The following is a 25,337-nucleotide window of genomic DNA, read 5'->3' as shown; positions in this document are numbered from 1 at the left end:
TCCTACATGTTGGATATCGAATTCAACCACAGATGCCGGACAGTGGGACCCGTCGGGGGAGTGAGCAGCCACCATGATAGATGCTACAGATTGTTTTTTTTCTGGTCTGTGTATCAGAAGGGGCTTTCCGAGTTCCAGACCCTCCGATCTCTTCTACGGACCCTTCCGTTGTACGGAGGGGACGGGCAAATGCTCTAGATCTGTCGGGACCAAACATGTTGATACATGGCTATGCTCTGAACCGAGCGCAGGGCATATGAACCCCCTCGGATCTGGCATCGACGCATAAGCATAATGTGTTATGGTCAATTGCCCCGGTCAAGCAGAGGGCCTGCAGCCCGGAGTTGACAGCTGGACACCTAGTACAGTGAGTATCTAGGCAGGCGGCGGGAGAACGAAGGGAGGAGCTGGAATGGATGGATAGAGAGATCGGAAGATTTTCTTTCAGCATATCGAACCGATCAGATTGGCGACGACTGCAGTCCTGGAACATTCCAATAGTGGCAACGGGTACTGTACCATTGGCTATGGATGGACCAAATGTCCTCACTCGTTGCTTCAGAGATTGACATCGGGTTTCAGTAGTGCTTCGAAAGGGCAGTTCTTGGTAGGGAGAATGAATTCAATCAGTAGTGAGGCCCAGTAATGTAGTATAATTGTTAAACCAGCGGTGATTCTTCCAGTGTTGTTCAATGTAGACAGTTAGTAGTCAAAGATGCCAGTCAGTGTTCTTGTTGATTGTAGGTACGAGAGACTTGCTGGCTGACGGTGATGGTTGTGTTATAAGTTCTCCGTTGCCAGGCCGAGCCAAGGGATGCTTTGGGAGGATGGAGGATGAATGGCGCTTATCCACCCGCTCTCCAAAAAAACCTCTCTTTTTCCCTCCCTTTGAATTTTCGACACAGAACGGTGGACTCCAGAGGCCTTCCAGTGCAAATTTCTCACCTTGAACAGCGACTACATTCAATCATCCATTCGATTGAATTTCCATTAATTGGCCCGTCAACAAAAAGCTTTGCAGCTTCTAGAAGTCCTTTCATCCATCCACCCATCCACTTCTCAGCTCCTTGTTGGTGCTGACTCCGATTGAACCAACCCGGACTAAACTTCCTCACTAAACCAACTTCGACATCGAAACCGACTAAACTTCTCTGGGCTTTACACGATCGATCTTCCTCCAATTGGGTTCCATCTTTTGCTTGTTCTTTCAGCCCTTCGTCCCCTCTTCTTCTACTTCCAGACTTCCAGACTTCCCAGTCTTCCACTCCTCAGCCCAGCCTTGCTTCTTCCGGCTTGAAACTCTGTCACAAGGCCGGCCTTGCTTTGAACGATACCTACCTGGGGGGCCTGTCTTTCTGCTGTCATCACTCCAGGCTCTCTCTCTCTCCATCCTCACTAGCCTCCGAGTGGTCTGTGACCACGCCCATCCAATCCTGTTTCCTGCAAGCAAATCCCCGGTGCATCTGCTGTTGTCAAGACTACTACGGAACAATGGCCCTCACTCATCCGCCCACCGCTGAGCGAACGATTCGAAAAATTGACATTGCCCAAGTATGTGATTCACTTTTCCCATTGTTGGGCGGCTCCTTTCCATCATGATGCAGACACCAACTAACGGAATGCTTCTTTGTGAGTGTAGGTGTCCCTCAACCTCCAAGATCGTCTAGGCCTCGCCAAGGTCAAGTACCAAAATGGTCGACTCCATGCTATCGACCCCATCGTCAACGGAGGAAGACAGGCTTCGTTGGGCAGTGACAAACCATCGGATTCCTCGTCAGACATTTCCCACGGTCGTAGTGAGACGCCTTTGACTCCGCCGCCCTTGCCGAATCCGTCCTATTCCAAGGAGCTGCCCAGGTCGTCCCGCAACAAGCATGCAGCAACCTTCGACTCTCGAGTGATGCAGCCGATGTTGTCGGCCAGTCGGAAACGTCTACGATCGGACTCAATCACAGAGCAAACTGTCAAAGCACCTCGAGTTTCCTGGAAGGCTTCATATCATCTGCCTGAATCGTCTCCCGGGTTCAACCGACACCGAGCAGGCCGGCAGCTCCACCTCCCTTTCATGCCCGATTCAGCTACAATCCCAGAATATTCATCGCCGGCATATCCTCCGCCGTCTGAAGACGATAACGATCCAGATCTTCCCGTCCACAGCTTCCAGGCTGTAAGCTCCATGGTGGGCTCCTCCCCCCCGCGCACCCCCCCTCCCAAGCACACCCGTCTGTCCCGCAACGAACGAAATCTACGCCATGAGGACGGGGCAGATCTGCTTTTATACCTTGCCAACTCTCCTACGCCAGCCAGTGTCAGCAAGCCCCAGGCCCGGGATTTTCCTCCTTCGACACCTCCCAGCCAGCATGCCGTCCTACCATCGCTGACTCCAACCCTCGGGGGTGGTGTCTTTCCCAATTTCGGCACGCCCAATCAACAATTCAATTTTGCTGATTTTGTGAACGTGACACCCAGTCCAGCACAGCCAGCTTGGGGCGGCCGCACGCCAGGGGGCCCGTCAAGGACTCCCCTGGCCAATAAAGACCGCAGGCGCTCCAACCTGGACAGCTTGCTGCCACCAGGGACGGATAGCCCCAAAATCCGCTCCAAAGGGCCGACGACTGTTTTGCAACTCGGGGAGGAGTTGCGACCGTAGCCCAATCGCCTACTGGATGCCCGCTTTAACTGTGGATGCAACCCGGGCTTAATACTTACGACTCTTGATGACTGTTATGTGCACATTTCCCTATTTTTGTCCTAGTCTCATACCCCCTTTCCGTGTTGCTCCTTATCTCCTTCCATATCCCCCTTCCTATCTCATGAAACAATACCGGGCTACAAATGTCTGAAACAACATCCTGATGTCCGTACCATGTCTTCTTTATGTCGCGATTGAGGGATCCTGGTTATGCTTTTCCTTTGTGTGCGAAAATCATGTGACCCACCGATCGGTAAATATTCGACCTTCCTTACCATGGCTCCCACTGGATACTATTGCCTTCCATCATATCTACAAACCATGAACCATTCAATCTTTCAAAGAAAAATAAACTCTTTATCGCATGCCAGACACGGAAATTCCCAGACTGATGAATCCGATAGGCAATGCAGAGGAAGATATCCAAGTAGAAGATCGATGACGTATCCATGACCCCTCCGCACACATTAATGAAAAACCGACAAAACACAAGACGAGACGGAGGCACCCACTAAAAGCCCCCACATTCAGGCCCCCCTCCCCCCCCAAAGAAATCGAATGACGTCTACGCAGATGTCCTTTTTAGCCGAGCATCGTATTCGTAGGCGACGCGTTGCCTCGGTGTTGTTGGGGGGGGGGAGCAAAGAAAGGCCGCGGGCGGGCATGGAAGGAGGGAACCAACCGAGAAAAAAAAAAGTAATCAACGCGTCAACCGCAAACGCGTTACGGGCCCGAGCTTGTCGTGTTGATTTCGCGTTGGCGCTAAGCCATTTCGGGGTTAATGGATGCTTAGGTATGCTGCTAGCCTTAGGCCCCGTCGGGCGGTCGGCGGGTTTTTCGCTTGGTTGGGTTTAGGGCCGGTTGGGGATCGGCGGTCTTTCCTGGCACGTGGTATCTGGGTTTACTTGGATCTTTTTTTTTTTTTGGGCTGAGTACTTCTGGGAAAAGATGGGAGGGGAGGTTCGGGGGTAAATTAGGGAATTGGTGGGAGCTATCTATGGAGTATATGCGCTTGATGTCTGATTGGTCTGGGTATTTTGGCTGGCTATCTAGGAGAGGGGGAGGGGGTTGTCGATTGTATTGGTCGTGTGGAGAGAACTCGTAGATATTCATATCCAAGACGGGAAGTTGTTGTCTCATGTATACCAAGTAGCTGGGTGAATACTCTAGATCATGCATAAAAGCTGAATCTCTACTCATCAGCATCATCCGCTGGTGCGGGCGGCTCCCCCTCCAATTTACTCTTCTCGGACTGCTTCCGCCACAGATACGCCAAGTAATCCGAGGTGGTCGCCTCGTCGATGGACTTGTCCTCGCGCACCTTGAGGAAGCGCGGGAACCGCAGACTGAGGCCGCGTTCCTCGCTCACCAGGCCGATGGCGGCCGGGTACGTGGGGCTGAGGGTGATGTCCGCGAAGGCCATCTCCCAGACCTCCTGCGGCTCGAACCAGACGTCCGGGGCGCCGTAGTACTCGACGTAGCCGGGCCGCGAGATCACGTTCGGGGACCCCTCGGCGTACTTGTCCTTGTTCGCCTGGTAGAACTTGTCGGTGAAGCCGGACATGCACTTGGTGACGGCCTCGAGGCCGCCCGTCTCCGGGTTGCGGACCGCGAGCAGGATCGGCGACCACCACTTCGCCTTGCGGCCGTTGCCGTGCCAGCCGGCGACGGGAATCAGGTCCAGCGTCTCGGAGGAGGTGCTGTAGTCCTTCTTGACCTTGAGCCAGGATTCCAGGCGCTTGTCGGGCTCGTAGGTCGATAGGAGGGCTTTGCGTCGTCCCCCGCCCGCTTTGGATGTAGAAGAGGATTTGGAGTCGGGCTTCCCGCTAGGGGCGGGGTCAGGAGGCGCAGTGGTGCCGTTTGGCTCAAGGCCCGATTTGAGGACGTTGTCGAGCACCTTGACCATGATCCCTTCGCATTTGATGTCGGTGGCGCTTTTGAAGAATTCGAGGACGGCCTCGGAGTCGGCGGATACCGCGTCTAGACTCTTGACCCAGGTGAACCGTTTGGGCACTTCAACAAATAGACTCCGCAAGAGCTCTCTACGCTCGCGAAATGAGCGGTCTAATAGTGGCTGTCCGTTCAGGTACATCAGGTCGAAAGCGAACAAGCACACGTTCACTTTGATGGCTCCTATATCGACGTTCTTTTTCGCGCGGTTGGTGAGGATCTGAAAGGCTTGCAGATCGCCCGTGTCCTGATCGACTGCAACCACCTCGCCCTCCAAGATGAAGCTGGACACTCCTTCGCCCCGGATCTGGGGCACGAGAGACACGAGATCCGGGTATTTCTCGGTCATATTCTCCAGATGGCGAGAGAAAACGGACACCTTACCCGCCTCATCGCAATGAACCTGGGCGCGCTGCCCGTCGTATTTGTACTCGCAGGCGAAGTCTCGCCCTTGTAGTTTAGTTAACATGTCTGATAGATCGCGCGTGATGCTGCCCAGCATCGGCCTGAGGGGGATGTGTAATTGTAGTCCGCAGCGCACGAGGAGTTCCTCTGTCACACCACTTTCGAGTAAACATGGTACGAGATCATCATAGCTCGGATGTCGAGCATAGGAGGCCTTGACGATTTCCTCTGCATTGCTGTAGACCTCCGCGAGTTCTTCTTTCTTCAACCGTGCCATATCCCGTTGAGATTGGACAGAGAAATCAGCACCCTCTGGTTTGGAGTATAAGAAGGCTCGGGCCAGCGCAATAAGCATTGTCGTCTTGACGGCCCCGATGCGCAGATTCTGGACAAGTGTTCTGACAATGTATCGGCTCTCTTCTGCACCACGAGCGTCCTGCAGCAGCTTTTCGACTATCCTCTGCTTGGCCTCCTGGCTTCCACTTCCTTTACTTAGAGCAATTTTTTTGAGAGCTTGGTACACACCCTTGATCCTCAGTGGCTTGGGCTTCATCAGGGTGAAGCTCTGCCTCTTCTTGGCCTCGAAGGCCACATCGCCCGCGTCGCCGTGCTTGTCGTAAAGGGACTTGAGACCCTGGCTGTTAAGGCCATAAACCTTCTTTAAAGCCTTAGAGATCGAGGAACCGCCTAGGCCTAGCTCTATCTCATCGTATGGTGGCGAAATGGAATTCGTCGCAAGCCAGACTGCGGGAAGAACGCTCGAAGGGTCGCCCTCAATCAAGACACGAAGGAAGTTGACTAGAGTATCCACAATCTTGATACGACTGGTTGTTGCGTTCGCAAGGACGAACGCTCTGGTGAGAAGCGCGTATGTAGCGTCGCCTCCCTGCGCGGCCCAGTGGCCCTTCAGCTCCTGCACATATTTGCCCGCGTCGAATGTGATGGGGCTCTGGTCGAACGGGACAGCCAGAGAAACCGTATCCTCCGTTCCCGACGATGATTGAAGAGAGAGTATGCCTTTACTTTCTCCAGTGGCTGGCTTCAGGTCGGTAACCTCCGAGTCTAGAGGCGGAGGCGCCGGCGCCGGTGTAGGCTCGCTAGTGGGAGTATCGACCTGCGATGTTGGAGCGACTATCTCTTGGTCCCACTCAGCCTGAAGCTTGCGCGCAAGAGCCTCGTCAGATAGAGTCTGTTCATCTGAGGTTTCAACCTCAGCTGGAGTCTGCAATGCTCGCTGGGTCTTCTCCGCCTGCTTGCTGGCTTGACCTTGGAAGAATGACGCTATGCTCCGGTTGCGCTGAGCGGAGGATTCGAGGTCATCCCTCTTACGCTTTTTCGCCGGACTGGCCATCACGTTAAGCTGAGGGCAAAGGTCTTGTCAAGCACAAGCCATTGAGTTTGAGGTGCTGCAACGTGCTTCATACCTACTAGGTAGTGTCTTGGAGCTACGGGAGGGAAACGATGACGTTGGTTGGACGGAACGGGCAGCGGGAAGTCCAGAGCTTCCCGCCGCTTTCTCCGTTGGAGACACCGTAGCGGCCGTCCACTTGCGACTCCACGCTGTGCTTTTTCCCCCCGCCAACTTCTCCAACAACAATATCTCACCCCGCGAACAATGGCCACTTCTGCGTCTGCCCTGTCGTCGCATGAGAGGACAAGGGTGGAAGATTATTTGAACGATAAACTCCAGGTCTCTGCTGATCTAGAGAGCCTCGACTCCTTGTTGTCGAGTTTACGAGCCCAGCATGAGCTGCAACGCAAGCAGGTACATTTGCTTAGCCCTTTGCTTCAACGGCCGCACTTTACTTCGCCTTGCCTTTCACTTTGCTAACAAAGGATCCAAATAGCTAGCCGAAGCACAAGAAGCTCTTTCCAATGCCACCAAGGCCTCCAACGATCACGCCGAAGCTACTCGCCAGCGAGCCGAAGCATTCAACGTGCAGCAAGAGGATATTGACAGACGCCTGAAAACAATCACTGGGTCCGACTCTAGCGATGACGCGGCTAAACGGTTCGAGGCTAGCATCGAAAAGCTGCGTAGGCTTGAAATCTCTAGGGGCTACATGACTGTGTTGAAGGAAGCGGAGGAGTTAAGGTGGGGAAATAGCTTTAAATTGCCTTCTGTGCTTCGACTGCTAAATTTGGATACAGCCAGCAAGCCTTGAAGGACACCGGAAGTGACCCCAGGTCGGCGATTCAATCATACACTAGGCTTCGCGACATTTCTCGATCATTGCATGAGGCCCAGCCGGCAGCAGAAGGGGCCGCCCCTCACTTGGTCGATTATGTGGGAAAGTTGGTTTCGGCGCTCAGAGAGCAAATGAAGAGCCATTTCTCGCAGCGGCTGCAAGGAACGATGGACCGCATGAAGTGGCCTTCGAAAGACTTACAGTTCCCGGATGATGTACAACTGGAGTGGAGGGAGAACGTCGGATTGCTTCTCGACTTGCAGATACCGTACGCCATTCTTAGATTATTGTTGCAGAAAGCACTTGATGCTCTAACACATATGGTACAGGGAGCTTACTGGCCGCGCTTCTGTGCCTGAGCATCACTGCGCTGAGCCCCCGGTGCTGTTGCCGCTTGAGGTAATGGTGCATCCGCTAGAACTTCGGTTTAAATACCACTTCAGTGGAGATAAGCCGACGAACAGGCTGGACAAGGTACGCATTATCCCGTACGATCCCGTTTTGAATGCCAAGAGTCTAAAGAGTCGCAGCCGGAATACTTTTTAGCTCATATCACGGATTTGATGAACAACTTCGGAAGTTTCTTCGCCTCATTCTTACAGCCTATCTTCGATGAAAAGGCCAAACGGGTCGGAAACGACCTTGAGTGGAACTTCTATGATGCCTCTCATGCTTTCATTACAGCACTCTTGCCTGTGTTGCGGAACAAGATAGCTACCTTCATGCCTCAAATATCCACACACCCACAACTCCTGAGCCATTTCGTGCATGAATTGATGACGTTTGACAGCGAGGTCCGCGAATCCTGGAACTACCTGCCGGATCCCTACGTCGCTGGGGACTGGAAAGGTGTGACGTGGGAGGTCCTGACCAAGCAGGGCTGGTTTGATCGCTGGCTGCAAGTTGAGAAGGACTTCGCGTTAGCTCGCTACAGAGAGATCGTGGACGCACCAGACAGTGGACATATCGACTACGATGGTGTCGAGATATCGTCAACGAAACCGACCAAGGCCGCGATCCGTGTCAATGACCTCCTTGAAACAATCACTGAGCGCTACCAGCATCTATCGTCGTTTAGTCAGAAGCTTCGCTTCCTCATCGACATCCAGATCACCATCTTCGACCAATTCCACGAACGCCTACAGTCCGCTTTGGAGGCATACCTCGCAATGACCTCAGCTATCGGTCGGACCGTGCAGGGCTCGGATGGACAAGCTAGTGTCGAAGGTGTGGCTGGACTTGAACGGCTTTGTAGAGTCTTTGGGAGCGCGGAGTGGCTTGAGAAGAAGATGGAAGATTGGAGTAACGAAGTATTCTTCGTGGAGCTCTGGACTGAGCTCCAAGAGCGCGTCAGGCTGAATAAGGACGGGGGCAAGAACGTGGCGGGCTCAATGTCTATCGCAGACGTTGCTTCGCGCACTTCCCAGGCCGTGAACAACAGCAACACGCACAACAACGATCAAGGCACAGCCTCCGAAGGCGCCTTATTTGACGAGACTGCTTCCGCATACCGTCGTCTACGACTCCGCTCCGAGTCGATCATCACTTCCACACTGACATCAAATGTGCGCTCCGCTCTGAAGCCGTATTCCCGCGTTTCTACCTGGACAACCCTGGCAGCCACAACGCCGGCTCCTAACGGTGCCCCTCTGCCGCCCACGTCCGACCTAGCCCCTGTCCTGCGTACCATCTCCGCTGAGCTATCCTTCCTCTCCCGCGCCCTGGGATTTGCCCCCCTGCGCCGTATTACCCGGCAGGTTCTTCTCGCGATTCAGACGTTTATGTGGAGCAGCATCCTAATGAGAAACACTTTCTCAGCGTCCGGGGCCCTGCAATTCATCAGCGACATGGACCATCTCGGCAGTGTGGTTGATGTCGCGTTAGGCGCAGCGAGCCAGTCTGGCGGCTCTAAGAAAGTGCTGAAGAAGTTAAGTGAGGCACTTCTACTGCTAGGGCTGAGTACGACGGAGCCAACGTCTCTGGATGGCGCCACAGATCCGACCGAGGATGAACCCACGGAAGCGGGCGCTCACGCTCCAGCCGGGCTCTGGGAGGTCGAAAAACGGCTTTTCAAGGACAATGAGAGCGCGAGGGAAGTTCTGGGCGAGCTTGGGATTGATTCGTTGACGGAAGCGGAGGCTCGAAGTGTCTTGGAGCGGCGAGCTGAGATTGGTAACTAGTAGTGCTTGAGCATAATAGGGCGCCCTATCCCCGTTGTGCATATTGTGGGCCGGTGAAGTACTTTGAACTCATAAGATATCCATTGAACGTATTGTGAACCTATTGACAAGCGTCTTGTTGCGACATTATAATCTCTATCTTTCTATTCTATTAGTTTTTGTTTTGTTATCCTTCCTTAAAGGCCCACACCCATATACAGCCACTGGAGAGAGACACCAACTAGACTGTAGAATGATGCACTCAAACTACAGCCCAACTGACCCTACCCCCCGAGGTGGATTGGAACTTTTTGCCATGTACGACAAACCCGTAACCCCGTTCTACGGGAGATCCGCTACGGCAACTCGGCCCGGGCTCTATCTAGCGACCCTGCTGGGCCTTCAACTTCTCGACAACGGCCGGGCCGACCTCCTCGATGGCCCGGAGCAGCGCCTCGACCGTCTCCTTGGCGGTCTGCACGTTGACCACGCAGCGGAAGAACTTGCCGTCGCCGACGGCCTCCTCGTCGCCACTGGGCGGGGCGAAGTCGACCATGAACCCCTTGCGCACGATCGCATGCGTCACCTGCTCCGTGACCTTGCTGTTGGCCTTGGCCCTCTCTGCCTCGGCTTCGGCCGTTGTCGTCGTCGTCGTCGACACCGACCCGCGCGGGTAGACCATCTGCCGGCCGGGCGCGTAGTAGAAACAGACCTGCAGGCACGGGGTGGGGTTCTCACTGACGAGGATGAAGTTGTCGTTGTGCTGGACGAGGGTGGCGAGGTGGGCGGCGACGGCGCAGGCGGAGTCGATCTGGCGCTCGTAGCCGGCGGTGCCGTAGTAGGTCCAGCCCAGGAAGAGCTTGAGCGAGTCGGCGCGGCGGCCGCACTGGAGGGTCAGGTCGGCCAGGTCCCAGACCTCGGGGGAGTCAACCTCCACTTCTTCTTCTTCTTCCGAGGCAGAGCTTTCCGACGACTCGGCCGCCGTGTCCGGGTTGTGGAAGAGGTAGCCGGCGGGGAGGGTGTTGGCGCGGTGGAAGCGGCGCAGGTCGGCGGCCAGGAGGAAGGAGCAGGTGACGGGGACGCCCAGCATCTTGTGCGGGTTGATGGCGATGCTGTCGGCGAGCTCGGCGCCGGCCAGCTTGTGGCGCTGCGCGGCGGAGAAGATGAAGGAGCCGCCCCACGAGCCGTCGACGTGCAGCCAGAGCCGGTACCGCCGGCACAGGGCGGCGATCTCGGCGAACGGGTCGAACGACCCCAGCACCGTCGTGCCGGCCGTCGCGTTGACGTAGAACGGGGTGCGGCCCTCGGCCAGCGCCTGCTGGATCAGCCGCTCCAGCTCCGCGGGGACCATGCGGCCCTGCCGGTCGACGGGCACCGCCCACACGGCGCCACTGCCCAGCCCCAGCATCTGCGCCGCCTTCTCGATGCTGTAGTGCCCGTGCGCACTGGTGAACAGCACGAACCGGTACGCCCCGTTGCCGTCGCGCTTCGTGTCCGGGTACAGGTTGTTGCGCGCGATCACGATCGAGGTCGTGTTCGACGCCGACCCCCCCTGCACCGAGATGCCGCCGGCGCGGGGCCCCGTCAGCCCGAACAGCGACGCCAGTCGCTGGCCCGTGTACTTCTCAATAACGGTCAGGGCCGGCGACACCTGGTAGACGTGTACGTTGGTGTTGAGCGCGGCCAGGATGAGCTCCGACGCCACGCCGGGCGCGTTGGTCGAGGCGTACAGCTTGTCCAGGAAGCCCTGGTGCCAGGTGTTGACCGAGTAGCGGAGCACCTGGCGCAGGACGTCCACCAGACCGTCTTGGCCAGCGCCTTCCTGCGGCAGGCTCAGCTGGAGTAATCGCTGCAGCTCCTCGGGTCTTTTGTGCTCGACGAGCGATGAGCCATTTTCGTCGTCGTCGTTCGGGGCGAGAGATTCCTTGGAGGCGAGAGGGTCCAGATCCGCACTGCGGATGAAGGGGATCAGGAGGTCTTCGACTGCGCTCAAGAGCTGGAGTAGATGCGATCAATGGTTAGTCTTGATTCGACGAATAGTAAGCTAGGCATGTCGATGATCCCCTCCCCGCTGGAATGCGACAATGGGATGAGAAGTGAACGAAGGGACTCATGACTCACACTCTTGACCTCCTCCGCGCGATCTGCTGGCGATGAAGCAGCCATCGATATGTGAACGTACCAAGCCTGAGACTAGTATATATTGTTATATCGGCGTCAGATGAAGCTAAGGGTTGTCCGCAATTTAAAAAACTTGAAGGTCAATTGGGAAATTCGTGGAGCCAAGCAACAGCGCTCGAATGGGAATAACCGTTTGCGGATCCACAGACAGTCCCGGAATGGCGACAAATCCCGGGTTTTTGACATCATGGATGGATCCAAGTCCCCCAGACAGAGAGACCCTGGGGTTCTTTTTCTGCGGAGTTTTGACAGGCAGGGTAAATTGAATCGGGTGAGTCTCCTGCATGGTGCGGGATTGGGACTGTCGTTGTTACTGCTAGACTAGTACTTATCTCTGTTACTTATCTGCTGCAGATGTTGGTTTATTGGTGTAACCTCGGCTCAACTGCTCCTGTCTGCACATTGACGTTGACCAGAAAATACCTCAATATTTCAATAGCTTCACACCGGCTTGCTTTTCCCAACCGAATCCCACAGAACTAACTACCTAATATTGTACAATTTAGATGACTGCCTCTGCCTTTTGCCACCCGTGGTTATTTTCATATCCTGCAACGAAACAATAAATTATACCCCAGAATAGATCGCCGAGATGTGTCGTCCGCACTCCACCCGTTGTTCCATGTTCACCGTGCGACGGCCGACCTTGCTCTTGTGACGAGGCATTATCTGAAGCCGTGCATCCTGCTTCTCAGCTTCTTTCTTGCCCTCAGCAGGTGCATTGATATAGATCGGCTTGGACGAGTTGCTACGCCTGCCGGTGCCGAGTTGGAAGTGCTCGTTGCCTCCCCACCAAAGAACATCGTAGCCCCAGGCATTCGTTTCATCCAAGGAATCCGTAGGAGCTGCGTCCATCTGCGTGTTGTTGTCCATCACCGCCGAGACATGTGTCGTACCTACGGAGATATCCCGCAGGCGGATGGGGGCGAGTCCCTTCAGGCGCTCATCGTATTCGAACAGCCCACTCAGGGGCTTCACCTTCGTAAGGGAGTCCTGGATATGAGTCCATTTACCGTTACCCAAGGCACCCCAAATGCCCCGTCCACACGTCCAGACATCCACTGTAACACGGCCCAGGTCGCGAACGGTTGAAGGGTTCTCATTTGAACCCAATACGCGCTGTGCGTCCACAGCGATGAAGCTATTGGCGCCGCCGGCCGCAATCCGAGTTGCCTTGGGAACGTATGGGCCCCGGTATAGTCTCCTGATCGGCACCATGATGGGTGCATCGCAGTACGGGAATGACGGGTCGAATTCCATTCCCAACTGACCGAAAGAGTTATCACCGAAGGCATACACATTGCCGTGGTCGTCGAGGGCCATCGAGTGATAGTCGCCGGCCGCCACCTGGATGATCCTAGATCCCTTCAGAGCGCTGACCTCGTGGCACATATCCACCGGCCCCTTAGGCCGATTCGCCCACTTCAACCCAGGTACACCAAGTTGACCGAAGGACGGATAGTTTTCCGACGAAGATGCAACTGAGAAGACGCGGCCCGAGCTAGTAAGAAGCAGAGCATGGTCGATTCCGCCGGTAACAGCGGTGACCCGTTCACCCAGCCTCAAGCTGGGTTGCAGCTTGCGATAGCTCATACTAGCCGATCCAGACCAGAAAGGCACCCAGGAACCCTCGCTGGGCTTGTGGCCTCCTAGTTGGTCTGCCTTGGCAATCGGGATCGAATAGACAGTGCCATCCGACGATAAGGTGATGAGGCGATCATTGGACATGCAAAGCGAGGTAAGGTTCTTGCCAGTCAGGGTCGTCGTAGGCTTGAAGTCGGTCTCCGAAAAGCCCTTGCCCCATTGCACCAAATCGCCAGTCTCAGTGATGGCCGCGCCGGACGTCTCGCCAAGCTTGAGGTCTCTGAGGACCTGGCCGTCGAAGTAAGAAAGCTTCCGCGGAGTCTTCACCACCGAGTCTTTCGATCCCGGATCGACTACTTTGTAGGCATTGTTGCCCCAGACATAGACCCCGGGACTCTTCACACTCCGTTTCTTCTGCGCAAATTGCGAGCCGAAGTCTTGGGTGGCGTTTGTGAGATCCTTCACTTGTTCTACTGGGGTTTCGAGTTCATTGCCCTTGGACGTGGCGTACTCATAGCCCAGGTACCCAGCAGTACCTAAGGTTGCCACCCCCAGCGAGTTCCGAAACCAGTGGGAGGAAGATCCCTGGTTGTTGCCACTGCTGGCATACAATCGCCGCCAAGGAGCTCCAACAGCTCGACTGTCCCTTGCCAGGCGACGAGACGCTTGAACGGCGAGGCTAGTCGCTGATTGCCGTCCCCGAGATGTCCACATAATGTTCACAACACCTATGATAGGTTCATACAATCAAAGTGTCCAGATTGACTGGTCTGTGCTTACGAGAAAGCTCAAAGGGAAAGCTCCAAAAGATTAATTGTGAATGGTTGTTGCGTCAGATACCGTAAGCGGAAGGTAGCGGCAGAATAGCGGCGCATTGAAGCCACCGAGGTTGCGGCGTGTTTACAACCACCATGTGTGGAACGGCTCGCGGGGTGCTGACCGGACTGCCTCCTGCTTGAATTGGGCGCTCAGAACCAGGCACAAGTACCGTCATATACTTCTGATCAGTCTCCTCTCGTGAGAGACAATGCGCCAACAAGCTGCGGGTCAGCGAAGTCGTCGCCAGACTGCCCCGTCTGGACCGCCGGTAGATATCAAGGCCAAGGTGATTGACGAGCATGAAACCATTCCGGATGGCCTGGAATCTTTCACCGACATCAAAAATGAGCTGGAGTTTGCGCAATGGTATAACGATGTTGAGGATAATTTGCTTGAGGCCAGCTACGATGAGTATCAGTAAGTCGCGCAACAAGCCGCCGCCGACAAAGCCCCTGATAAATGCTGACCTGCCTTTGCTTTCAGAGCATGTTTACAGGAGCTTCAACTGTCCAAGTCCCATCTAGATGCCTTATTATCGGATACATCTTCGACCCTAAACCTTCTCACCAACCTGTCCAATGACTTCAAGGCTGTGGAGTCGCAGACGTCCAATTTCCAGAAGCAGTGTGAAGGGCTTCTCTCCGCGCAGAAGCACGACCTAGAACTAGCTACGGATATTCAGGATAATCTGCAGTACTATGAATTTCTCGATCCGGCTTCGAGGCGGCTTAATGCTCCGGGTGCTGGAAATACTGTGCGCGGGCAAGAGTTCTCGGATATGCTCAGACGGCTCGACGAATGCTTGGACTACATGGAGGTACATGTGAGTACATGCAGTATCATGGTCTTGTTATCTCACCGTGCTAATCAGCTTTGCTTGTTCAGACCGACCAAAAAGAGGCCAGCGTGTACCGCTCCAGGTATCGGCTCCTGATGACTCGAGCCCTTACTCTCATTCGAACACACTTTGTCACTTCTCTACGCGATATCTACGCCGATGCCTCCAAGAAGATTGCCGACAAACAGCTCAATGAGACAACCATGTCCACCCTACTATATGCGAAATTCCGGGTCGGCGCACCGGAGCTGAAACAGATTGGCCTCGAGATCCAGAAACGCGCCGTGCCTCCGTTGGATCCCGACCAAGGCACGGAGGCCGAGTACCAGAGCCTTCTCAACGATCTTCACGCCAACTACGCTGCGACTCGCGGGAAATTGATGATCCCGCTGGTCCGCAAAAATCTCAGCGACATCGCGCAGTCACCTACCTCGTCACAGGATCTGGTTTCTTTCGCTCGTGCGAGCATTAGCTACATTCGCGGGGTCTGCTTGGACGAATTCGAATTATGGGGGGAGTGGTTCCATGGTCAGGGTGGGCTCTACGACTTCCTCGAAACCATCTGTGAACCTTTGTATGATCACCTCCAGCCCAGGATCATTCACGAGGACAAGATAGTCAAGCTTTGCCAGCTTTGCACGCTGCTACAGACCCGATACCTATTCGATCAGGATGAGGAGATAGAACAGCCCCTGGACGCCAATCAGCTCGACTTCACCACTCTGATTCAACCTGCTCTGGAAGACGTTCAGACTCGCCTCGTCTTCCGGGCTCAAGCTTTTCTCCGCGATGAGATTGAACGGTACAAGCCCCGTCCCGAAGACCTGGATTACCCGGCACGCAACCGGCAATTCTCGATCTCGGTCACGGAGGGCCAGATCTCCGGCCGCAAGATTGCTTCCGAGCCCATTGTCAACATCCAAAAGTCCGCAAAACAAACCGAAGATAGCACAGACGCAGACCCCGATGCGAAGTGGGATCTTGAGACTCCAAATGCCTTTAGTGGGTGGTATCCAACCCTTCGTAAAGCCATTTGGTTACTGAGCCGCATTTACCGGCTTGTCAACGTAAGTCCGCGTTCTTTGCCCCCGGAGACTTGCAATCATCAAAGGCCATCCTACTAATAAATACTCAGTCGACCGTCTTTGACGATCTCGCCCATCAAATCGTCCACCAAACCACCCTCTCCCTCCACCATGCCAGCACTCTCATTCCCCCCTCAACCACTACAAGCAATCCCAAATCCGCAACGCCTACTCCCCCAACTCGTCTGGAAACCCACCGCCAACTCTTCCTAATGAGCCATCTCCTCATCCTTAAACAACAAATCGTCGCCTTCGACATCGAGTATGTCGCCCCAGAAACCTCTTTGGACTTCTCTGGTCTCACGCACACCTTCTGGGAGCTCCGGGAAGAGCGCGGCGGCCTCTTCAACCCGCGCAACCTCGTCCGCCTGGTCGGCCATGGTCTCCTGCCCCGCGTGGTCGAGAATATGTTAGACGCGAAAGTCGAACTGGATGGCCGTCTCCGGACCGTGATCAACGACTTTATCAATGGGTTTGCCAGCACAATGACCGCATCACTGCCCGCGAAGTTCGTGGCCACCGCCACCGCGCAGAGACAGGCGGCGGAGGAGTGGATCTATCCAACGTGTCGGAACATCGAGACTGAGGTGCTGGGACTGAGGCGCGTCTTGGGGGAGTACCTGGATGATCTGCGGATGCGGGAGACGTTGGTCGGGGCGGTTCAAGATCGGGTAATCCAGATTTACGAGGAGTTTTGGGAGCGCTTTGTCGCCGAGGAGAGACGAAGCGGATCGATGGCTGGAGGAGTGAGAGGGAAGGGGAAGGGGAAGGGACGTGAGGACGATGTCTGGGATGTGGATACGTTTGCGGAGTGGTGTGAGGGCGTCTTTCGAGTGGGCATCTCGGGGGTAAATGATGACGATGATGCTGTTGGTGACGGTGATGGAAATGCTTCGAGTCGGACAGGGAGCCTGGGCTCACTGCAGAATCAATAGTCGGAGGGGCAGATGAAGTTGTAAATATTTATACTCATTCTTGGCACATAGTATGGTCACCCGCCACCAATTCTATTAGGAAGTATACATTAAAGTATACAACTTGGAAGAGTACAGCAGTTATCAGGTGACCCGCGTGATAAGAAACCTTGGAAACTCTTATCGGAGGATCGGCGGCGGATGGACCAGTCAGACGAACCAGTCATCGGTCATGGGATACCAGCACGTGCAGGACCCGGGGGAGCTTCGAGTCTCCTTCGCCTCGCCTCATTATTGACTTCTGCTCCTTTTTGTCCTCTCTGCATTGCATCCTTATCCCTCATTCTTACCGATATCCTTACTCTTATACTTAGTGTTGTCCAACTTTAGTACCGGTTCGAGGCCTAGTCAAGTGCCACAGCACAGGCAATGTTTATCTCCGATAGCAGCACCCGAGCTATCGGGTCCACCGCCAGCTCTATGAGAGATACGCTCCTGCAGCGTCTCCCCGGGCCCCAGCAGGTCCTGAAAGCCATCACGGGCACACTCGGAGTCTCTTCCCTCTCGGGATCAGACTATTCCACGTCAGAATCGACATTTCAGCACTGCCCGGCGGCCGAATTGAGCTGCAAGACACGGTACCATGGCCAGGATACCTGTTGCTTCAACTACCCGGGGGGTCAGATGCTACAGACGCAATTCTGGGATGCCGACCCCGCCATTGGACCTGAGACTGCCTGGACAATTCATGGCCTATGGTGAGTGTTTTTTCTGTCCAATGGCCTGTTGCGAGAGCCTGGAATTTCCCTTATTCAGCACTTCAATAAGCCGCCGGACTGACCCATATCCCCTCTTCTCCTACATAGGCCGGACCACTGCAACGGCGGATTCGACCAATATTGTGACTCGAAACGGAGGTACAGCAACATCTCACTAATCTTGGTGGACGCTGGCCGTGGGGATTTACTGGACTACATGAGCACGTACTGGAAAGACTTCCGCGGCGACGACCCGAACCTCTGGGAGCACGAGTGGAATAAGCACGGTACCTGCGTGAGCAGCCTTGAGACACACTGCTATACGGAGTACATCCCCCAGCAAGAGGTCGTCGACTACTTCGATAAGACAGCCGATCTGTACCGCGGGCTACCTACCTATGAGGTGAGCTTCCCTCCACCCCCTGTTAATACCACACACTAACGAGCCGGAACTATACACAGACCCTCGCCAAAGCCAACATTCTCCCCTCATACACCAAAACCTACACCCGTCGCGAGATTGAAGATGTGCTGTCGCAATCCCACGGTGCAGAGGTCACGATCCGTTGTCGGCATGGAGCTCTGAACGAAGTATGGTACTACTTCAATGTCGCAGGCCCTCTGGTATCGGGGAAGTTCGTCGCCTCAGACCCAGGTGAGTATTCAGCAGCTAGCACGCTACCTCTCCCCGCGTCGCACATCCCCCAAATACAATTGCGTCCCCTTTGCCAGTCACCCCCATAACTAACCAAACAATAATCCAAACCAGACGGACAAATCTCCAACTGCCCCGCCAGTGGCATCCGCTACCAGCCCAAAACCCCACACCACGGCCACGAACCCACGAAGACAACCACCCACAATCCCTCGGAGCCCACCTCGCCCCACGGTGCCCCGTTCCAGGGCCGGGGTAACCTGATGATCTCGACCATGGGCCAGAAACGAGGGTGCATTATCAGCCGCGGAGCGTGGTTCTCCTCGGGCACCTGTGCCACCTTCACTGCGAAGAAGACGTCAGGTATATACAAACCCTCCTCCCTTTCTGTTATCATCATCGACCCAGAACAATCTCACTAACAAGTCACGAATTCTGAATATGTGTAGATGACCTCTTCACCCTGCACTCCAGCAAGGGTAACTGCGGCTTCGCCAAGGACATCTTCACCTGCGGCGGTGCCGTGCACAAAGCGCAGGAATTCGGCGTAAGCAACAATAACCCTTTTTCCCTTTCCCCGGAAATATTCTTCCCCGCCCCCCCCTTCACAACCTCGCCAAGACACATAAAGCCATACCAAGGCACCAGGTCCACTGACAGCCCACAGATCGACGACGGCAAGCTCGCATACCACGGCAATTCCACCTTCTTCGCCGACAAGGCGCCCAAGGGCCCCACGAAGAGCAAGGTCTTCGCCTCGCAGGAGGATCATCAGATTGAGTTGGCGATCACCTGGAGGCCGGATTACTGAAGTTGATTAAGCCGGATGGTTGAGTGACTTTTTATCGTCCTCTTTTTGTTAGGGTCTGCTTGCGTATGGGTTGAGTTTCCATTCCTTTGGTTTGTTGTGTGTATCGCATATGCATCATATCATAGATATATATAAATATATGTACTCAATACTAGAATTTCGACGGAGTGAGGATTCGTCCATATAGGTTTATTCTTTGGAGCTTCGAGTGCCACAGCTTGATCGAGGGGGTCCGTATGCCCCGTCTACCACGATACTGTAAACAGTTAATCGCAAACTAGAAACATAAAAAAAGTACCACTCCATCATGCTCCGATATCGGCAGCAGTCTCATAGGTTAAGCCATGCTAATAGCTCTCCAGGCTGCAGTACACTGCAACACACACACACATACACACACCCGTGCCATAAGGTAACTCGGGAGTACGAGCATCAAGAAAAGAATTAATAAGTAGATTCGTCAAGAAGTTTAAGGTAAAGGAGCTTCAAATACACAAAGTAAGAAAACGAGCGTCGGAGGTCTTTCGTTAAAATCTCGCATTAATGCCTCAAGAGCAAAAAGAAAATCCCATTCCATCCCATTCCGCAAACACAAAACAACAGGAACAGAGAGGTATTGTGGAGCAAAACGGAATCAGAATAGTACAGTAGTCGAAGGGGAAAAAAAGCGGTTGGGGAGAGTCCAAAGCCGCAAGTCAGGGCATACCTGCAAGTGGAAGAAAAAGGGTAGAAGAAACGAGGTTCGTTTCGAGAGATCAAATCAAACCAAATCAACATTCGAATAAGAGACACAGAATCTTAAAAAGGGTTTTCAAATCCACACACAAATAGCATAAATCTCAAAGTTCGTTTCAAAATAAAAATCCACACATAAAAGGCAATCACAAAAAACGAAGGGACGACCTGTAGAAAAAGAACTCCGTAAATTGGCAAAGGGGCATATTTCCACAAGTCTTGAAGGGGGGCAATGGGGTTGGTCGTACATGGGTTTCGTTTGCAGAAAGTCGAGGCATCACATCAATCGACAGTTTTTGCAAGTTCGAAAAAGCGAAAGTCGTTCGTCCGGAGTAGAACACGGAACAGGGAAGGAGCAGCAGCGAAGCAGAACATTTTCTTTTGTCACAGGTAAAATATCAATCGAAGTGGTTCAGAAAACGGAGGGAAAGGTAAGAAAGGTAGGGGGTTCTTCGTGGAAAACATTGTACACATATGTTCGGGTCGTCTCGGTCTTTAGATAGGTAAGGGCAAAAGGCAAAAGGGGTCATATCTTATATGCATGGTTCCAAATCGTTCAGTCCTAAAATCGTCAAGAGTCTTGTTGCACATAGGGCGTTAGCCTGAGGTCATCGCGTCGTCAAAATTGCTGGCTTGGTCGTTATAAATTCACCTCGAGATCGTGATCGTAGCTGTCGTCTGTATCTTTTCAATCCATGAAGAATTCCTTGGTCACGGCATCGGCGGCTTGCTCGTCCACTTGGAACTGGAAGAAGAAATCGTCGCCCATGGCAGGGCCCGCAGGGTAGCCTTTCGCGGGGAATAGGTCCATGCCGGCCTCGAAGGTCGCCGTATTCACGTAATCGGGGAAAGCGGCCATGTCTGTTTCAGTCAGGTCACTGAATTCTTGCTTAGCGAACGTTGCAGTCGATTCTTGACTCATGAAGATGTCAAGCTCGGAGCCAGCAGACGAATCGGTCAGAGTTGGGGCGGAATGCGGGGAAGAGAGACCATTGGTGACTGAGCCGGAGCCATCGGTGTAGGTGCACGACTCGGGATCCGACAGGTACGGGAGGCTGGAGTCGGACATCAATCGGTGCAAGGGTTGCTTGATCGGCGACGGCAGCATTTCGTCCTCGGTGGTAGGGCTGAGCGATCGGTGGCTTCGGACGGGAGACGGCTTGTTGCCGGTGCTGTGGCCTGGAGACGCGGGCGGTGTGAAGGTGAATACTTCGGGAGGCAGGGAGTAGTTAGGGTTGCTGAAAACCGGCATTTTCTCCGAGGGGCTCGACCCGTGAAGGCTCATACTTTCGAAGACATCGGACGGAGGGGTGCTGCGCGAGGAGTCGGAAGCTGAGGAATCAAAAGATCCCTTTTCGGCGATGCGCTGACGGGTTCGGGCTGCTTTGTCCTGTCTCTCATCCATCTCGGGCCGGTGCTTCTTGGGACGACCACGCTTCGTAGTCTTGCGCACAATGCCCTTGTAGCCACCAATGCACATACCACGCTGTCGATGTCGCGTCAACGCATCGTGTCTCGCGAAAACATTACCGCACAGGCACTCGTAGGGCTTGTCGCCGGTGTGGATCTTGGCATGCCGTTTGAGGTCGTGGCCACGGACGAAGCACTTGTTGCAGTGGTCGCATTTGTATTGCCGATCCCCGAGATGGGTTTGCACATGCGATTTGATGTTCTCTTTGCGGCCGAAGCGACGTTCGCACCCTGGGTGCAAGCATACCCATTTGCCGTCTTCGGGGTCCGGACCGTGGATATAAGACGCAATCTCGTCAATGGTGACTCCGGTTTCTTTGATTGATGCCTGTACGCGAGCGTCTAGGTTGAGACTATCGATAGTTGCGACCCGTGGCGAGAGCTTTGGCTTGGCTGCTGTGCTAGGGGTTGCGCTCGGGGTCTTCCGGTGATTCACACGGTTGGGGGTCGCAGGATAGATCGGTAGCTTCTGTGCCTTTCCGTTGCCGTCCTCAGGACATGGCATGGCGGCGAGCTCTGGTGACGAGGCGAACGACGACGAGGCTGATGACGACGAGGCAAACGGCCCTTGTGACAGACTCTCAGACTTAGGAACTTCGATGTTAGAACCCTGCTCATAGTCAAAAGTATCAAAGGAATCCACTTCAAAAGATGCTGTAGTTGGGGGAGAGGGCATGTTAAACTTCTGCTGGGAGAACGTAGTTCCGACTACTCCTTGGAGAGACTTCGCGCGCTGCATGTACGACGCTTGCGCGGCACCGGACACGGAGAGGCTTTGCTCCTTAGTTGGGGATGGTTGAAGGTCCGGATTGTAGTGCGCAAGGCCCACTGTTTGCTTGAAGGGGGTGGCCACAGGTGTGATCTGGGCATATTCTGCACGACTAGTTAGAGCCTCGGGTCATATTGAGACGGACGAATATCTTCGGAGACTTACGTCCGTTGCTAAGCTTGGGTGCATGCGCTGGGTGCGCCTGACCGATAGCCGGTGCTGCCGACAATCGTCTTGCGTCCATTACCATGGCATTAGCTTGCTGCTGCTGGAATGCTGCAGCGATGTTGTTCTGTTGGTAGACATCCCAAGCTCCATTGTCCAAGATTTGGCCCTCCAAGGACGCCTGACAAGACAGTTTCGCATCCTGGAGCTGCTGCTGCTGCTGCTGCATGAGGTTGAGCGACATGTTCATTGGTTGGCTTTCGACCTTGATAAAGTTTGCGTTCATGTAAGGCATGTTCGGTTGGCCTCCTTGGCTTTGACGAGCGGCGAAGGACTGCAAGTCTTCTTGAGGGAAAGCCTGGCATTCAGCCATGATGGGCATGGGCGCGGAATGGTGGGGGAAAATTGGCTGCGCGACCTGAAGAAAACGGTGGTCTTGAGTGGGGGGCAACATAGTTGGGTGCTGTTGCGGTACTGTTACGTTAGTAGTGATGGTACCATCTTGCATGGACTGCGATCGCTGAACGCGCATAGCGCGCGCATCGAAGCTTTGGCCTCGGCGATGAGCGTGAAATCGGTGCATTGCCTGTGCGGGAAGAGTTGGAGGTTTAACGGCATCAAGAGCGGATGGCGTTGAGATCTGTCTCCGATGTTGACGATGTCGTTCTTGATAGTTGCTGTGCGGTGTAGACAGCATGATGGGGAAAGAACTGGAATCTTCGCGCGCTGGTCGCAATTGTTGAGCCGATGACTTGACCGACTTCTTCTGCAGGTTATAAAGGTGTAAGCCTGCTGGGTCATGTCTAATGCGCGGGCCATAAAAAAATTCATTCAGCATGGGAGTACCAACCTCTTCGCAGCGCTAGCCACAAGGCTGGGCCAAGCAGATGGTAATAGACCGCCCTGGAATTGTGTCAGTCGGTGATCTCTTGAAGAAAGGAACTCACGCGCGCAGAAGTCTAGGTGTTTAAGCTAGGGCAGGACAGAGGGAAGAGACAGAGAGTTTCAAAGTATCAAAGTAGACTGTGCGTCAGATCTATGCAAAGTGGGTTCTGGCGGTGGTCCTTCTAGATCGTCAATGCAGTGGAAGATGCAGCCGAAGCCTTCTCTTTTTTTTGTGTGTGTGTGTGGATTCTAGAGCTTTCCTGTCGCGATTGCGAAACGGTCTTGAAGCCCCGGGGTTAACGGAGGCAGGAAGGCTGGGGAGAGACACAAGACAAAGGATGTCTAAGGGTATTTAGAGGTGGGAACCAAGGTAGGTGGATGGAGATGATGAAGCTATCCCGATCCACCGACCACGGTTCAGATCAACAAATGGCGGCGTTGGCGTAGCAACGCGGCTGGGTTGAGGCGTCAGGACAACCAGCGCCCCTTGGCATGGACGCCCGCCAGTGCGGTGGATCGCGCCCTGGTCCGAACGCACTTTTTAGCACTTTTAGCACCTTTAGCATCTTTGGGCCGTGAGTTGATCGGGCCCTGCAAGGAGCCGGTTTTATCTGGGTGTTCCCCTGCGCGATCCAGAGTTCCAGACGCCGGCTGCACCGCGGTTCAGCTCCCGATGGCAGTTCCATCCTGTCGCGGATCGAAGCCGCCTGTGGGCAGTGAGGGTTCGAAACATTATTACTGAGTACTTCGTTGATGCTCCCTATCTCTGCAATAGTTCTTCAATTAATTGACGCCAATCCTCCTGCGCTTCGATTGATGATGAGTAATTTTGCAGCTGAGGCAGGGTGAGTGGGGGGGGGAAGGGAATGCTGACGGTGATGATGACGATATAATTTGTGCCTTCGAAATGGAGTGGAGTGGATAAGCTGGATAAGCTGGATATCGTTTCCGGGGCTTTTGCCGACGGGAAGAAGTCCCAGCGGGCTGGACGCCGGATCTTTCAGGCAGCAATGACGCAGGGAATGGCTGGGGATCGAGGGGGATCGAGGACAGTCACATGATACGGGTAGATACACCAGTCACATGACTGTGAGTACCCGGAGGGCCGGATTATCCGATTACAGGAAACTAACCCTGAACAGGCAACTGTAATCCACGTGATCGCACAACCGATTTTAACGAACGGCCTCCACCATAGATAGATATTTTCTCCTTCACGATCGTCACTGAAGGTTTAGGAAGACAAGTCTTGTCGAGGTTAGTTGAACGCCCCCCTACACTTGCCTTGCGATGTGATCCCAGGATGCTCACCCTCATCGATGCCCCCCCCCTTTCTCTATCCCCTTCGTTTCATCCTCGCACAGCTGCAAATCTTTTGCTGTGTGAGATGATTCGGGAGGCGAAAAAGGAAGCATGCCGGATGAGGGGATGAACCTTTCTGGAAAAATCTCTTCCCAGAGGCAATAAACGAGGCACAAAGAACAGGAACAAAAGACTAACTAAATCACCCTTGCTATCAGACCTTCATCAAGATGCAGATCTTCGTCAAGACCCTTACGGGTAAGACTATCACCCTTGAGGTGGAGTCCTCCGACACCATTGACAATGTCAAGTCCAAGATCCAGGGTGAGTTTCCATCCCAAAAATTGCACACCTCGAGCGCAAATCCCTTTCCTCGCTTCGACGGCAACAGTCCACTAACATATCCTCAATCCAGACAAGGAGGGTATCCCCCCGGACCAGCAGCGTCTGATCTTCGCTGGTAAGCAGCTCGAGGACGGCCGTACTCTTTCGGACTACAACATCCAGAAGGAGTCCACCCTCCACCTCGTGCTCCGCCTGCGTGGTGGTGGTAAGAAGCGCAAGAAGAAGGTCTACACCACCCCCAAGAAGATCAAGCACAAGCACAAGAAGACCAAGCTCGCCGTCCTCAAGTACTACAAGGTCGACGGTGATGGCAAGATCGAGCGTCTCCGCCGCGAGTGCCCCTCCCCCGAGGTATGTTCTCACGTTTCTCCCGCCTTTTGTCCAGGTCAGTTGACTAACTTTGTCTCTCACACAGTGCGGTGCCGGTATCTTCATGGCTGCCATGCACAACCGCCAGTACTGCGGCAAGTGCCACCTCACCTACGTCTTCGACGAGTCCAAGTAAATTGGCCTTTGACAAGTCGCCTATCTTTCGCTCCAGCTGGATGTGCTTCGATCTTCCCCACGGAACTAGGACAGTGAAGGTTGCAGGGTTGGATATGTGAGGTGTATTGGGACGTGTGCGT

The 25,337-nt window shown here is 54.2% G+C and overlaps 9 protein-coding genes across 9 annotated transcripts; 5 read left to right on the top strand and 4 right to left on the bottom strand.

The window, feature by feature from the left end:
• The first annotated feature begins 1,286 nt into the window (after positions 1-1,286).
• On the top strand, positions 1,287-2,776 carry BO86DRAFT_89582 (uncharacterized protein). The gene is made up of 2 exons (XM_025677768.1): positions 1,287-1,551; positions 1,640-2,776. The coding sequence occupies exons 1-2, from the start codon at positions 1,492-1,494 to the stop codon at positions 2,648-2,650; spliced, it is 1,071 nt and encodes a 356-aa protein (XP_025528045.1). The 5' UTR covers positions 1,287-1,491; the 3' UTR covers positions 2,651-2,776.
• A 1,038-nt stretch (positions 2,777-3,814) lies between these two features.
• BO86DRAFT_89572 (putative DNA ligase I) lies at positions 3,815-6,478 on the bottom strand. The gene has a single exon (XM_025677767.1). It carries the CDS (start codon positions 6,396-6,398, stop codon positions 3,885-3,887), a length of 2,514 nt encoding a protein of 837 aa, XP_025528044.1. The 5' UTR covers positions 6,399-6,478; the 3' UTR covers positions 3,815-3,884.
• A 145-nt stretch (positions 6,479-6,623) lies between these two features.
• On the top strand, positions 6,624-9,513 carry BO86DRAFT_338591 (RINT-1 family protein). The gene is made up of 5 exons (XM_025668995.1): positions 6,624-6,812; positions 6,895-7,142; positions 7,199-7,504; positions 7,566-7,710; positions 7,767-9,513. Exons 1-5 carry the CDS (start codon positions 6,663-6,665, stop codon positions 9,414-9,416), a joined length of 2,499 nt encoding a protein of 832 aa, XP_025528043.1. The 5' UTR covers positions 6,624-6,662; the 3' UTR covers positions 9,417-9,513.
• A 17-nt stretch (positions 9,514-9,530) lies between these two features.
• On the bottom strand, positions 9,531-11,848 carry BO86DRAFT_448121 (pyridoxal phosphate-dependent decarboxylase family protein). The gene is made up of 2 exons (XM_025676625.1): positions 11,517-11,848; positions 9,531-11,391 (listed from the first exon to the last, which is right to left on the bottom strand). Exons 1-2 carry the CDS (start codon positions 11,559-11,561, stop codon positions 9,778-9,780), a joined length of 1,659 nt encoding a protein of 552 aa, XP_025528042.1. The 5' UTR covers positions 11,562-11,848; the 3' UTR covers positions 9,531-9,777.
• A 136-nt stretch (positions 11,849-11,984) lies between these two features.
• Positions 11,985-13,954, bottom strand: BO86DRAFT_389147 (mitochondrial protein Fmp25). The gene has a single exon (XM_025672049.1). The coding sequence runs from the start codon at positions 13,872-13,874 to the stop codon at positions 12,144-12,146; it is 1,731 nt and encodes a 576-aa protein (XP_025528041.1). The 5' UTR covers positions 13,875-13,954; the 3' UTR covers positions 11,985-12,143.
• Positions 13,955-14,187: 233 nt separating this feature from the next.
• On the top strand, positions 14,188-16,860 carry BO86DRAFT_338584 (Golgi transport complex subunit COG3; the record flags this gene model as incomplete). Its single annotated transcript, XM_025668994.1, has 4 exons — positions 14,188-14,396; positions 14,463-14,802; positions 14,865-15,884; positions 15,953-16,860. The coding sequence occupies 4 exons, from the start codon at positions 14,188-14,190 to the stop codon at positions 16,835-16,837; spliced, it is 2,454 nt and encodes an 817-aa protein (XP_025528040.1). The 3' UTR covers positions 16,838-16,860.
• Positions 16,861-17,131: 271 nt separating this feature from the next.
• BO86DRAFT_389146 (T2 family ribonuclease) lies at positions 17,132-19,186 on the top strand. Its single transcript, XM_025672048.1, has 6 exons — positions 17,132-17,574; positions 17,683-17,977; positions 18,037-18,229; positions 18,344-18,592; positions 18,679-18,776; positions 18,897-19,186. Exons 1-6 carry the CDS (start codon positions 17,246-17,248, stop codon positions 19,038-19,040), a joined length of 1,308 nt encoding a protein of 435 aa, XP_025528039.1. The 5' UTR covers positions 17,132-17,245; the 3' UTR covers positions 19,041-19,186.
• A 1,184-nt stretch (positions 19,187-20,370) lies between these two features.
• ace2 (putative C2H2 transcription factor (Swi5)) lies at positions 20,371-23,223 on the bottom strand. The gene is made up of 3 exons (XM_025677766.1): positions 23,030-23,223; positions 22,180-22,945; positions 20,371-22,118 (listed from the first exon to the last, which is right to left on the bottom strand). The coding sequence occupies exons 2-3, from the start codon at positions 22,874-22,876 to the stop codon at positions 20,464-20,466; spliced, it is 2,352 nt and encodes a 783-aa protein (XP_025528038.1). The 5' UTR covers positions 22,877-22,945; positions 23,030-23,223; the 3' UTR covers positions 20,371-20,463.
• Positions 23,224-24,305: 1,082 nt separating this feature from the next.
• Positions 24,306-25,289, top strand: BO86DRAFT_389143 (ubiquitin-ribosomal 40S subunit protein eS31 fusion protein). Its single transcript, XM_025672047.1, has 3 exons — positions 24,306-24,690; positions 24,782-25,062; positions 25,127-25,289. The coding sequence occupies exons 1-3, from the start codon at positions 24,597-24,599 to the stop codon at positions 25,214-25,216; spliced, it is 465 nt and encodes a 154-aa protein (XP_025528037.1). The 5' UTR covers positions 24,306-24,596; the 3' UTR covers positions 25,217-25,289.
• The last annotated feature ends 48 nt before the right edge of the window (positions 25,290-25,337 follow it).

Source organism: Aspergillus japonicus, assembly GCF_003184785.1.
Source record: "Aspergillus japonicus CBS 114.51 unplaced genomic scaffold BO86scaffold_22, whole genome shotgun sequence".
Classification (NCBI taxonomy): domain Eukaryota; kingdom Fungi; phylum Ascomycota; class Eurotiomycetes; order Eurotiales; family Aspergillaceae; genus Aspergillus; species Aspergillus japonicus.
Note: the sequence above shows the minus strand (reverse complement) of the source record. Positions and strands in the feature narration are given on the sequence as shown.

Coding starts and splice junctions, on each gene's coding strand:
- BO86DRAFT_89582 (XM_025677768.1), top strand. CDS start 1,492: ATGGCCCTCACTCATCCGCCCACCGCTGAGCGAACGATTCGAAAAATT. Junction 1,552..1,639: donor GAAAAATTGACATTGCCCAA/GTATGTGATTCA, acceptor TTGTGAGTGTAG/GTGTCCCTCAACCTCCAAGA.
- BO86DRAFT_89572 (XM_025677767.1), bottom strand. CDS start 6,398: ATGGCCAGTCCGGCGAAAAAGCGTAAGAGGGATGACCTCGAATCCTCC.
- BO86DRAFT_338591 (XM_025668995.1), top strand. CDS start 6,663: ATGGCCACTTCTGCGTCTGCCCTGTCGTCGCATGAGAGGACAAGGGTG. Junction 7,143..7,198: donor AAGGAAGCGGAGGAGTTAAG/GTGGGGAAATAG, acceptor ATTTGGATACAG/CCAGCAAGCCTTGAAGGACA. Junction 7,711..7,766: donor CGACGAACAGGCTGGACAAG/GTACGCATTATC, acceptor AAAGAGTCGCAG/CCGGAATACTTTTTAGCTCA.
- BO86DRAFT_448121 (XM_025676625.1), bottom strand. CDS start 11,561: ATGGCTGCTTCATCGCCAGCAGATCGCGCGGAGGAGGTCAAGAGT. Junction 11,392..11,516: donor GCGCGGAGGAGGTCAAGAGT/GTGAGTCATGAG, acceptor CATCTACTCCAG/CTCTTGAGCGCAGTCGAAGA.
- BO86DRAFT_389147 (XM_025672049.1), bottom strand. CDS start 13,874: ATGTGGACATCTCGGGGACGGCAATCAGCGACTAGCCTCGCCGTTCAA.
- BO86DRAFT_389146 (XM_025672048.1), top strand. CDS start 17,246: ATGTTTATCTCCGATAGCAGCACCCGAGCTATCGGGTCCACCGCCAGC. Junction 17,575..17,682: donor TGGACAATTCATGGCCTATG/GTGAGTGTTTTT, acceptor TCTCCTACATAG/GCCGGACCACTGCAACGGCG. Junction 18,777..18,896: donor ACAAAGCGCAGGAATTCGGC/GTAAGCAACAAT, acceptor GACAGCCCACAG/ATCGACGACGGCAAGCTCGC.
- ace2 (XM_025677766.1), bottom strand. CDS start 22,876: ATGCTGTCTACACCGCACAGCAACTATCAAGAACGACATCGTCAACAT. Junction 22,119..22,179: donor ACCCAAGCTTAGCAACGGAC/GTAAGTCTCCGA, acceptor CTAGTCGTGCAG/AATATGCCCAGATCACACCT.
- BO86DRAFT_389143 (XM_025672047.1), top strand. CDS start 24,597: ATGCAGATCTTCGTCAAGACCCTTACGGGTAAGACTATCACCCTTGAG. Junction 24,691..24,781: donor TGTCAAGTCCAAGATCCAGG/GTGAGTTTCCAT, acceptor TCCTCAATCCAG/ACAAGGAGGGTATCCCCCCG. Junction 25,063..25,126: donor GCGAGTGCCCCTCCCCCGAG/GTATGTTCTCAC, acceptor TCTCTCACACAG/TGCGGTGCCGGTATCTTCAT.